Source organism: Triturus cristatus, chromosome 6, assembly GCF_964204655.1.
Source record: "Triturus cristatus chromosome 6, aTriCri1.1, whole genome shotgun sequence".
NCBI lineage: Eukaryota > Metazoa > Chordata > Amphibia > Caudata > Salamandridae > Triturus > Triturus cristatus.
The window spans coordinates 1327361154-1327374305 of record NC_140589.1 but is presented as its reverse complement, the minus strand read 5'-3'; the positions used below and the strand labels follow the sequence as shown (position 1 = coordinate 1327374305).

Here is a 13152-nt window from a genome sequence, read left to right as displayed (position 1 = left end):
GAGGGCAAAGAAAAAGAGGTTTTTGGAGAGCCGTGAGAATGCAAGGGAAGGGGATGGTGTGGAGAAGCAATAGGTGGCTTTTACTTTAAGCATCACTGAGTCTGCAGCACAAATAAGATAAACGAGGCAGGGAAGAAAGTAAAGAATAACTGTAGGGAACGAGAAAGGCTGCCTAATCAAAAGGCATTCCGAGTTTGATTTGTTAAACTTGACGAATGCCATACATCTCCAAATGAGGAAACAAATTCACCAGATATAGGTTTCACCATGTGAACTTAACTTTGATCACAAAGATCCATAGGGAATACAAAACCAAGCTAACAAGATTGTTAATGTGGCATTGATTAGGCTATTTATTAAAAAAAAAAAATTCTAAAAACTGCCAAGTTTCTAATGTGGTACAAAAGGGGGTGGCGATGGACGGAGCATCAGAACCAATCAAACACTCACACCCAGTCAACAGATCTGGGTTTGATCCATCACCGTTCTTTAGCCCACTCTGCCACCCCAGTTCAGACATGGCCATATGCAAATCAGTCTGACCCTGTGCCTCATGGGAACAGTCCAGCCCGAACTGCCAAGCCATGCCTTCCCTGGACCGGAAACAAGCTTCCTAGGACCGGTTTCTGGCATTCCTTTGGTTTTGCTTTGTTCGCCATAAGTTGGCAGGGTATGCTCAGACGTGAGTCCCTTGCTCACTTTGCCACTGGATTCAAGCAAGCCTGGCTGAAGACGGCTGAAATGCCAGAAACCGGCCCTAGGAAGCTTGTTTCCGGTCCAGGGAAGGCATAGCTTGGCAGTTCGGGCTGGACTGTTCCCATGAGGCACAGGGTCAGACTGATTTGCATATGGCCATGTCTGAACTGGGGTGGCAGAGTGGGCTAAATAACGGTGATGGAATAAACCCAGATCAGTTGGCTGGGGGCGAGTGCTTGCAATGTTCAACACTCCGTCCATCATTTCCTTTGGTTTTGCCAAGTTTCTAATGTAGCAGTAAGTGCGTTACCTAGGGCACATGCAGGGGAGTGGGCAAGGGTATTGCCAGGGTCTTTATCACAGACATAACGAAGGTCAATTGCAGCGCAAAGTTACAAAATGAAGGCATTTTCCTATACCTTCTTTAACCTCCAATCGTAAAAAGTGGTATGCATCTGTGCCTAGACGCTGGGCCATCGGCACCTGTTTGTACATTGTAAACTATAATTTACGCAACAATAGGCCGCGTCACATTTTACCTTTTTGTACATGTATCTAAGCATGAAGTCCAGTAGAAATGATTTGCCTTTCCGGAAGGCGCCTGCCACAGAAACCACCACCACATTGAGATCTCGTATGTGTTCTTGTAGTAAAATCTGCTCCAATGCCCTCTCATCGAGCTCAAAGTCGTGGTCATCTTCATGCGCCAGAACTATCTGCACAGGCCGAGGCGAATCAAAGGTCCCAGGTTCGGAGTAACATTCGGTGTCGTCCATAAACACCTCATCTGGAAAAACATAAAATAATAGAAAAACGACTGAAACACTTCAAAGGCAGTTCGAAAATTGTAGAGCAGGCACGCCTAAGACGAACTTCACAAATAAACACAAAACTCATATCTGCAAATGCCCGAGTTACTTAAAACAACGACACTGCAAGAACTGCTGCTTGATCTAATCAAGATAAAAATAATGTTCCAAGTTTCACGTTTGAGCTCAATAGCCCATGACTTAAGAGGCATTCCAAGGACGAGAGAAACATTACGGCCTGTTTTTTAGGGCAACAAAATGCTCCTCCCATGAAATATTAAATACGCTGGAATTTTATTTCCTCTTCAAAAGTAACAGTTTTAAAGCACAAGTTACTTACCTTCGGTAACGATATATCTGTAAGAAACAGTTAGATTCCTTACCTTAGAATATCCCCAGGTGTCAGGCTGGATCCAGAAAGATTTTTCGTCAACAGTACCCTTGCGCGTCGGAAGGAGTCGTCTGCGACTCCGCGTCCGTCATCGTGATTGCCGGGATGACGGAGTACTTACTTAGACGCCGCCCTCGCGCGCTGACGTCCGTTCTTGTACATAGCTTTACACGCCAGGAACGCAGAGCCATGCAAGAAACCGACACTGGTGCCATGAATCTAGGGCCCTGAAAGGGATGACCTTAACCCTAGATATCAGTTCGCAGAACGGGGAGGATGGGTGGGGCAGTAAGGAATCTAACTAATGTTTCTTACAGATATATCGTTACCGAAGGTAAGTAACTGGTGCATCTGAAAAAAAACACATTAGTTAGATTCCTTACCTTAGAATAGGTACCCCAGCAATACCAACCCCGGTGGTGGGTCTGCAAACCAAGATCACACCAGGAAGTCCTGAGAACGGAACGGGCAAAGAAGCAGTCTCTCCGGACTTGGCTGTCCAGGCAGTAATGCTTGGCAAACATGCGCAGCGAGGCCCACGTAGCTGCCTGACAAATGTCCTGCAGAGGGAGTCCTCGTCCCAGAGCAGTAGTAGCCAGAGTGGAATGGGCCCTCAGCCCCACAGGAGGTTCCTTCTTAGCCAAGGGATAACGGGCCTTAATGCACAAAACGACCCATCGAGAGATGGTTAGTTTGTGCACCGCCCGCCCCTTCTTAGCGCCCACGTAGCCAACGAAGAGTTAGTCGTCCACCTGGAACTGTTTCGTGCGGTCCAGATAGGAGAGCGCACGTTTTGGGTCCAGGCGGTGGAGCCTCTCTTCCTCTTTCGAGGGATGCGGAAAGAAAGTGGGCAATGTAACAGACTGGCCAATGTGAAAGGCAGTAACCACCTTAGGGAGAAAGGAAGGACGAGTCCTGAGAACAACCTTGTCAGGATTGACAGAGAGGAAAGGAGGATTAGAAGAAAGAGCCTGGAGCTCACTCACTCTTCTGGCAGAGGTGATGGCAACCAGGAAGGCAGTCTTAAGAGTCAGAAGACGAAGAAGACAATTATGAAGTGGCTCAAAAGGAGCGCACATCAGATAGGTTAACACCAGGTTCAAGTTCCACTGAGGCATTACGAAAGGGACAGGAGGAAACATGTGAGTAATGCCTTTGAAGAATCTAGCCACAACAGTGGACTTGAAAAGAGAAGGCTGATCAGGAAGCTGTAAGAAGGCAGAAACAGCTGAAAGATATCCCTTGAGGGTGTCCAGAGCAGAGCCCTGCTGAACCAGGGAAAGAAGAAAGAGGAGAATCTCAGAAAAAGGGGCGGGAAGGGGATCCACAGCCTTTGCTCTGCACCATGCCACAAATTTGTTCCACATGCAGGCTTATACCGTCTTAGTGGAGGGACGCCTGGCTGCCAGAATGACATCAGAGACTTCAGGAGGCAAGTCAAATGGCATCAACTGTCGCCGCTCAATCTCCACGCATGGAGGTGGAGGCTGGACAGGTTCAGGTGGAGGACCGTCCCCTGCTGCTGCGACAGAAGGTCCTCCTGAAGAGGCAGTCGAATCGGGGGATCGATTGACAGACTGAGTAGCTCGGGATACCAGTATCTTCGCGCCCAATCCAGAGCCACAAGGATGACTTGGGCCCGGTCGCGCCTGATCTTCTTCAGCACTCTGGGCAACTCCACTCGCAACGAAAAGTGTCTCCGAGCGAGTGTGGCCTTGGAAATTCCAATGCACAAAACTGCTGACATTGCGCGTTCGGCGGTGGCGAATAGATCTAACCAAGGCTCTCCCCATCGCTGAAAGAGGCCTTGCGCCACGTCAGAGTTCGGACGCCATTCGTGATCCATCATGCACCGGCGGCTGAGTTTGTCCGCCCTGGCGTTCAGAGAGCCCGCCAGGTGTTGAACCACCAGGGTGATGCCCTGATGTTCCAGCCATGTCCAGAGGCGCAGAGCCTTACTAACAAAGGGTCCACGACGCCACCCGCCCCGTTTGTTGCAATACTACATGGCGGTGGTGTTGTCCGTGAACACCTGCACTACACCTCCCCGTAGAGGGAAGGAAGGCCTTCAGTGCAAGCCGGATCGCCCGCAGCTCCAATAGGTTGATATGGAGCCAGGACTCCGCCGGAGACCAGAGGCCTCTGATCTCCGCCTCTCCCATGTGGCCACCGAGCCCAGGAGGGACGCATCCGTCACTACTACGTGCTCCGGTTGGGGCAGGGAGAGGGATCTGCCACTGACCCAATCGCGGTCCGTGAGCCACCACTGCAACTGTCTTGCAGTGAACTCCGAGATCAGGACGTGGTCGGACAGGTTCCCCCGATGCGGAGCCCACTGGAACTTCAGGTCCCACTGCAGAGCTCGCATCCGCCACCTGGCGTGATGTACCAGCAGGATGCAGGAGGCCATCAGACCCAGCAGCCGTAGGACCATCCTGACCGAAACTCGGGATAAAGGCTGAAAGATCGGAATCAGAGCCTGAATATCCCGAACCCGCTGTTCTGGAGGATAGACCCGAAACAGCGCAGAGTCCAGAACCGCTCCAAGGAAAAGGAGCTTCTGGGAGGGACTCAGATGCAACTTCGGCACATTGATGGAGAACCCCAGCAAATGCAGGAGGTCGGCCGTAGTCTGGAGGTGGGAGACGACTGCCTGGGGCGAGCCCGCTTTCAACAACCAGTCGTCGAGATAGGGGGAAGACTGGAACCCCTAATCTGCGCAGATGAGCTGCGACCACCGCCATCACTTTCGTGAACACCCGAGGGGCACTGGTGAGGCCGAAGGGGAGCATGGTAAACTGAAAGTGCTCGTGGCCTACCGTGAACCACAGGTAACGCCAGTAGGCCGGCAGGACGGGGATGTGGAAATGCGCATCCTGCAAGTCCAACACTACCATCCAGTCTCCAGGGTCAAGGGCAGCCAGAACCTGAGCTAAAGTGAGCATCTTGAGCTTCTCCTTCCGGAGGAAGGAGTTGGCGCTCCTGAGGTCCAAGATAGGGCGTAGGCCCCCCTTTGCCCTTCTTGGGAACCAGAAAGTAGTGGGAGTAACAACCCCAACCTACTTCTGGGCCAGGAACGGGTTCGATGGCCCCCTTGGCAAAGAGAGCCGTAACTTCCTCCTGCAGAAGTTGCAAGTGATCCCCCGACATGCGGTGGTACTGTGGTGGCATGGCTGGAGGGGTTGCCTCGAAGGGGAGGCAGTAGCCCCTTCGGACGATTTCCAGCACTCACCTGTCCGACGTGATGGTATGCCAGTGGAGCAGGTGATGGCGAACTCTGCCTCCCACTGGCGTGGAATGAGCCTGAAAGGTCGGACTAGGAAGGCTTTGAGGCAGATGCTGCGGGAGCAGATGTGGGCTGACCGGCTCGGTCCCCCTGCTCCGCCTCGGCAGAATCCACGTTTGCGACCGCGTTGAGGCTGGTTCTGCGGCTATACAAACATGCGGGGGCGCCCCTTCCTTGGCCATGAAAGAGGCGAAAAGCGGAAGTTTGCGGGCGCGGGGCCAAGAGGCCCAAGGACTTGGCCGTAGCCCTGGAGTCCTTAAAGCGCTCAAGCGCACTATCCGCTTTGTCGCCAAAAAGGCAACGGCCATCGAAGGGCATGTCCATGAGTGTGCTCTGGACATCCCTGGAGAAATTCGTGGATCTCAGCCAGGCGTGGTGACGAATCGCCACCAGCGTCGCAATCGCCCTACCTAGCGAGTCCGTGGTGTCAAGCCCACATCGAATGGAGTACTGTGCCCCATCCCGCCCCTCAGCAAGAGCCTGGGCGAGCCGTGTCCGGGCCTCCTCAGGACACTGGGGCAGCACGTCCGCCACCGTATCCCACAAGGAGTGGGTGTAACGGTCCAAAAGGCACGCGGTATTAATGGACCACAACCTCAAACTGAGGGAGGAAAACAGTTTCTTCCCAAACTGTTCCAACCTTTTGGATTCCCGATCCGGAGGAGCGGACGGGAAGGCGGTCTGGGACGTAGAGGCCTGGATAACCAGACTCTCAGGGGTGAGGTGCACAGAAAGCTGGGGTCGCCCGGAGCAGGGAGGTGGCACCGGGCCACGGTCCAGTCCACAGGAGTGACTGTGGCGGGCTTGGACCAGGTGCCCAACAGAACATCAGTGAGTGCCTCATTAAACTGCAGTAGAGGCACCGAAGAGCTTACTATCGGTTGAAGCACCTCAGTGAGGAGGTTAGTCCTGATGGCCTCTGCAGGGAGCTCCAGGTGAAGGGCTTTGGCAGCCCTGCGCAGCACCACAGAATAAGTTACACCCTCCTTCGTAGTCACGGAGGGAGGAAAGATGAAGCCAGTGTCAGGCGAAGTGTCGAGACCACTGACATCCCCCAGCTCGTCTGTCCAGTCCTGACTTAACTGGCACTGCTGTGCCAGAGGGTCCACAGAGCCATCCTAGTCGTCCCCGTCATCAGTCTCCTGGTAGACAGGTAGAAAGGACGGAGCTGGGCGGTAGATGAAATGCTCATCCATCGGCGCCGAAGGCGGCGCAGGTCTGACGCCGGACCCAGACTAAAACTGGGGACGGCGTCGTCCGAAGACTGCGCCGGGGGCGGCACCATAGGGGTCGGCGCCGGGGTCGGCAGGTCAACCGGCGTCAACTGGGATCCAGGACTGGGGACCTGCGTCGTCGGGACCGAAGTAGACCACGGCGCCGGGCCGAAGCCGCCGGCTCGCTAGGACTCCCAGTCGGGCCTGCGGGGCTCGAAGGCACGCCGGCAGGCCTCAATGGCGGAACGAGACTCCTCATGGCCACGAGGAAGTCCCATTAGACCCAGGGACCGGAGGGTATGGGGCCGGATGCGACTCCTGCGGCTCCGATGGAGCCACGTGGGTGGTGCCACCCAAACGCTCAGCCGAGTCGCGCAACCGGTGAGGGGAGTCAGAAGAGCGATGTTGCTTCTTCGACTTCTTCTTACTGTGCCTCGACTTACCTGAATGCGAGGACTTCGAACCCGATGAGCGGTGATGACTTTGGCTCCGCAACCGGTCCCTCCAGCTGCGCGGAGCAGACTTCCGGATCTCGAGGAGCTTGTGGGACCACTCCCGCCTAGCCTTCAAGATCAAGGCCCGGCAGTCAGGGCACGACTGGTCATCATGGTCGGCCCCAAGGCAGTAGAGACACCGACGGTGGTGATTGGTAACCGACATCAGTGGGTGACAGGCGTCACACGGCTTGAAACCGGGTATCCCTACCGGCACCAGGAGTCTAGGTCGACTCGAAAAAACGAGACCAAAAAATTCCAAAAAGTTAGTCGACAAGTGACTAAAGGGTATGCGCTTCCCGGATCTGCGCTTACTGGCGCAGAAAATAGAATAACTGACGTCAGCGCGCGAGGGCGGCGTCTAAGTACTCCGACGACGTCATCCCGGCGATCACGCCGCCGACGGACACGCAAGGGTACTGCTGATGAAAAATCTTTCCGGATCCAGCCTGACGCCTTGGGATATTCTAAGGTAAGGAATCTAACGTGTTTCTTTCAGAAAACGTGATATTAGCAGTTAACAATTAAAAGCTACATTCTGCAACTGGTTTAACTTTGCTTAACAGAAATAGAAGAATATATTCCTGAAATGTAAGAAGGTAAGCACGGGACTGGGGGAGGTTACATAAGGTTGATGGCTTTCCTTAATTTTGAACGAGTGGCACCTTAACGTGCATCACCAGAGGAGCACAGGCATATATCAGCAAGAAAATTGACTGCAGTGGAAAAAGAAACGCAGGCCAACACTGCCGCATTGAATCTCCTAAAAGCAGCTAATCCACCTTTCCGAAGAAGCTGGACTGCCATTAACCACACTCCAATTCCCAGCACTAGTAGAAGCTCTGAAACAAGTGGGTGCTGTGCAAAAGGAAAAAAAAAGGCGCGCTGCCGCCATGCTGAAAGAAAGCACAGAAGCCGTAAAGTTTGCCACCTCACACAACATTAAAATAGTACTTCTTATCCCTGTGCGTACAAAAGAAATATTACCTTATGTAATGCAACTGGTGTTCATGTAAAGCGCTCCAATATCTAATTTACCAATGTACATTCAAACAAGCAGTGACCTTGGAGAGGTGGTGGTGGGGGGCGGGTGAGCAGTATTGTGGGAGGGGTGAGGGGAGTGTGGGACGGCATGGGGAGAGTAAGTAATGGGCGAAGCTGAAGCCAATTGCAAACAAAGAAATAAACAAGCTGTGGTGGGTGGTGGTGTGGAGACGGCACCGGAGTGAATAATGAAACGGATGGCAGTGCAAAACTAGAAAAAAGTAAACATACACAAGGGGAAAAACCCTTGTGTGAAAGGATACCCATAATAGGCAAATACTCCAGGGGAGGAGCAAGACACAAAGCGGGACATAGAAGGCGAATACACCATAAAAAAGCAAGCTTTTGCGAGTGACGCTCCCCTTAACCAAATCAGCAGTGAGGGGTGGAATTAAAGCCCACATATTGAATAGAGCATGTTTTCCAGAGAGCGCATGTGCGTTCTAGGCTAGACCTAAAAACAACAGGCACAGTACCAGGTATGAAATGGATTTAGGAACTGCTGCAATATAACTACAGAAACTTGTTTTTCCTCTTTGTTGCTATGCACAAAAATGAAACTGCAAAAAGGTTAAAAGCCAATTTTTTCACCAAGCCAATCTTGCAAATAAGAGCTTAGGTGATTATCGTGCGGTCATGGGTAAATAACTGCAATAGGCTTGAGCGTTTCTGAACTATATACCCTGTCATGGGCGGAGAAAGACATTAAAGAACTTCAGCTCAAGTTCGAGAAAATGGCCGAAAGAGGAAGTCTGTATACAACACCAAGTAAACAAGTTCACTTGGAAGTCCAAGCTTATAGCATCAGAATTTCTAATTAACTGGTTAGACATTCTCCAACAGAAGAAAGCTGCTGTGTTGTAACTATTATACAAATCAAGTAATAACCCCCATACACCACTCCCCCACCCCGGTCCATTGTAATAGAAATCTCAAGATTAGAGTAATGTAACAGGCCGACTCGCATTGGCATGGAAATTGGGAACTGGACCAGTATTTTAAACAAGGGTGAAAGAAGTCACGACCAGGGCTAGAGCCGAGGAAAGAGCCCTCCATCGAGAACACTCCAGGGGAGTCCGGAGGCATCCTATACCACAGTTATAGGCGGAAATACTAGAGAGCTGGGAGCACCCAGGAGGGGATACCGATCCAGAACAAAGTGCCTCGGATGATCAGGAGAGAGAAGACCGAGGGGTTTGCACAGGAGACAGGAGTGATGGGGAGCCACACTAATTGGAATAGGAGATTAGATGACAGAGTCGACCTGCTATACCCAGCACCTTGCAGGCATACAGCTGGTGTGACATGGCACACAGAGTAGGCCACATCACACTGCCCACAAATGGACAAAAACCATCTTAATAGATGCCACAACCACAAAATGTATTGTTGACAGCCAGACACACTGTAAAACACATCCTACAACACAAAACACAAATACCCCCCCCCCCACCCCCCCCACCCCAATCAGTCACATTTGTAGTAGTGACCCTTTTCATTTTTTAAACGCCTCTTTCCTTTCGCTTTTATTTACTCCTAGTTTCCCTGCTCCTTAGGCATTGATGCCAAGTCACATAGGTCTCGTAATACAACATAAGCTAAGAGAAAGACTGGAGACTAGCTTGAGATTATCCCAACCATGTTGAAGTTGGGTAATCGCTGATAGGCAGAGATACCAAACTGAAAATGATTATGGGAAGCAATTGAGAAGTTGGCCTGGCATATGCTGTCCACTAGTTATAGTGGGCACCTTGCACCAGTCCAAACAACCCTTACTGATGATAGGTTTAAAGACAACCTTTATTGAAAGCTATCCTACTGGTAGCTATGGAGAGCTGCCTTCAGGCTAAGTCTTTTTTTTAGTTAAATTTTTTTTTATTGAAAATAAAGAATACACAAGAACAATATAGAATAGGTTGTACAGAAGGAAATATGGGTATACATGTAAACAGTAATTATATCTGCTTAAAAACAATTGAGCCGCAAATATAGAAACATACAGAATAAAAGAATAAGTATATGCAACTCTGAAGAAACATCTAATAAAATAACATACCCATTGTAGAACTGCACTATTGAATTAAGAAATATTGTGTACTCGTGAAAACATAGTAAAATATAATTTTAAAAGGTTTTATTATAGAAAGAAAAGAAAGAAATAGAGAAGTAGGAGAACGAAAGGAATAGAGAAAGAAGATAAAGAGAGGGAGATGGACAAAGAGGAAAAGAAGAAAGAAAAGGGGAGGAATACAAGAGAAATTATAGAGGAGGAGAGTTTAGTGATAAATAAGTGGTGAACGGAAGCCAAAAAAACAGATTTAATCTGTAGATGAATTGAAGAAAAAGATACTGATGCAATCCTATGCTCATCGCATATCAAATTCCACCACATTAGAGAAGACAGTTTAGAGTTATCCTTCCAACATGTTAATATAACCTTAAAAGCAACAGCAATAAATAAATCAAATAAACGTGATTTGGAGTCAATTTGGTCAAAAATAGAAGAGAGTACCTAGAAATATAGTTTGGAAATTACGTGGGATTTTATAGGAGAAAATCAATAGACAGGCAAAGTCTTGAAGGAGTGTAAAGCAGCTTGGTTTACCAGATTATAACCTCTTGAATTACTAAATGAAAGGAGAACCACACAGGGTATATATAAAATATATGTATTCATTTCTAAACACTCACTACTAATCTCTATGAGATTAGAGTCCAAGATACACAATAATACAGTTCTAAAACGACAGTAAATAGCACAATATACAATGGGCCCTAGGGGCGGACCAAATCATATATTAAGAAAGTGGTATAAGAACCACGACTTGACTAGACCGTGCCTAGAGCACGTAGAATCGCTGGGACCCCAAGGATTCACCCAAGGTAGTGACACAGAAGACCCACGGGGGACGTGTGCAGTGTCGGAACATAGCCGCAAGCCCTGTACTATTCTATGGGAAAGTCGCGGTTGGAATTTTAGAAGTAAGCACTCTTAGGAGAGGACTTTGAGCAAACCCCTTTAGACTTAGGGGGCTCTAGGGCCAGCACCCATGGGAGCACCGGGGAACTCTAGCTATCTCACCCAGGGAAGCCGGGTGCATAGGTGTCAAATGGTATCGGGAATAGTCGTTGATTTCAAAGGCGATCTGCTGCAAAGTGCTGCTGCCAGGAAGAAAAGAGTCCAGTGTGATCCAAGCCCGGATCAAAGATCATAAGAATCTGAAAGCAGAGGGGACAGAGTCTGGGTCACTTGCCATGACCAGGGCCATGATAGACGAATGCCCACTGATGTCGGGTGTTTCATGTGCGAAGAGGTGAAGCTGGACTCTGCAGCCACGAGGACCAGGAGGCTTCGAGGACCAGGAGGCTTCGAGGACCAGGAGGCTTCGAGGACAACCGGGAGCTGGATTAGAGCTGTCCCACGAAGGATGTCGAGTGCTGTGGTGTAGGTGCCCGGATTGGACCCAACAAGCCTTGGCAACAGCAACCCACGCAGGAAGAGAAAAGCTGCTTCGGTGCTGACCAACAAGGTCCCGGCGACTCCCCAAGCGATGGAGAGTCAAGGCACGTCTGGAGCAACCAGGTAAGCCGAATTAGAAGTAAAGTTGCCTTCACAGGGACCCACCAGTCGACGGACTAGGGATCGTGAAGGGACCTTGAGAGAAAACACAAAGGGCCAGCTCACAGAACACTCGTGGAGTGTAAACGGGCAGTCTTCGGTGCAAATGCTGCTCGGGGTCAGGGCTACAAGTAACTCAAGGCTCAGCTGCAGGAGTCGCTGGAGTCCGGCGGGAGCTTCGGAGATGCAAACCAGACAGATGAGTCTTTGGTGCCTGCCTTGCAGGGGAGTAACTCCTTACTACAAAGGAGATTCTTCAGTCATCTAGTTCAATGTAGATCGTCGAAGTTCCAGGATTCAGTATCAGAGTTTCGTCCAGGTGTAATCTAAAGTCCTTTAGCCAGGGGTTCCTTTCTTATACCCAAGGAAGGGGTTGGACTAACTCTAGGGACCCACCTATGGAAGGGTCAGGATAAAAGGGTGGCTACACCCATTTCCTTTGTCCAGTTTCGCGCCAGAGCAGGGGCTTGTAGCCCCTGCAAACGGTTTGAGCTGGACTATGCACAGGGACACCAAATGTGTCCCCAGTGCTGAACTTCAAAGCACTCTTGGAGTGCACCCACCCAGCCCCAATACACTAAAGCCTGTCTGGGAGGTGGCGATACCTCCCTGTGACAGGAAACCCCTTGTCCAGGCCTCCCCTGCCGGAGTTTCGTCCAGCAGCAGGAGGGCAGACTTGTGTCTGGCTGGCAGCATCCATTTTGTGATGCCAGGGCTCTGTTAGCTGGTACCGGGTATACCGGTGCTGTCATGTCTCTCCCTCTAGAAGGGTGAGATCATACTCCCACACCAGTTACTGAGTTTGAGACCAAACACAACATGTTTCCGTGCAGACATCCCAAAGTTGGCATTTACCATTTGGTTATAATGCACTTGAGTATATGGTTTGGCTGCATCACAAACGACCCCGGAATAAAGGTTCCGAAGGCTGCAGAGAGGCTCTGCTCATGCATGGGCACCCTCTCACATAAAACCCAGCACCCTGCCTTCAGGATTGGTAAGGCCTGCCATAGGGGTGACTGATAGGTTTATATGTGCAGTGATATGGAGAGCTATAGTGAACCTATATCTCAGTAAGGGGTGCATGCACCACCTTACCCTGCCTGCTGTAGCAGTCCTGTGGTGTAATTTTGGAAGGTTTCCCAGGGGTGGCATAATACATGCTGTAGCCCCTGGTAGGCCTCTGGGGTGGTCCTATGCCCCAGGTACATAGTATACCATATACTAGGGACTTATACGGATACCCAAGAATCCAATATGGAGTGTACCTAAATTACTGGGAATCAATTTAGAGAGGGAACGGCTGGGGTCCTGGTTAGCAGGGCCCTAGCCAGACTAAAGTCGAAAAACAGGGAAACATCAGCAAAAGGTGGGGATAACTATAAGAAGCAGATCCTACTCTCCTATACACAGCATTTAAATAGCTTGTACATAAATAGTACAAATATTTCATAATATACAAGTAATTACGAAGGCACATTTTTATGCAATACAGAAGTGTGCTGCTATCAGATTTAAATAAGGGCAATACGAATCTGAACACTGTAATTGGGGATGTGCAAATGACATTTATAGAAGCTCAATTTCCAAACATTGCTT

At 50.1% G+C, this 13152-nt stretch overlaps 1 protein-coding gene across 2 annotated transcripts in view; it reads right to left on the bottom strand.

Annotated features, from left to right (window-relative positions):
• Positions 1-13152, bottom strand: part of ATL2 (atlastin GTPase 2) — a 653233-nt gene that overhangs the window by 462300 nt on the left and 177781 nt on the right. For both annotated transcript variants that reach the window (XM_085612325.1, XM_085612324.1), the window contains exon 2: positions 1236-1483. In XM_085612325.1, the coding sequence (XP_085468451.1) occupies positions 1236-1483 (248 nt within the window). The remainder of the gene's footprint in view (positions 1-1235; positions 1484-13152) is intronic.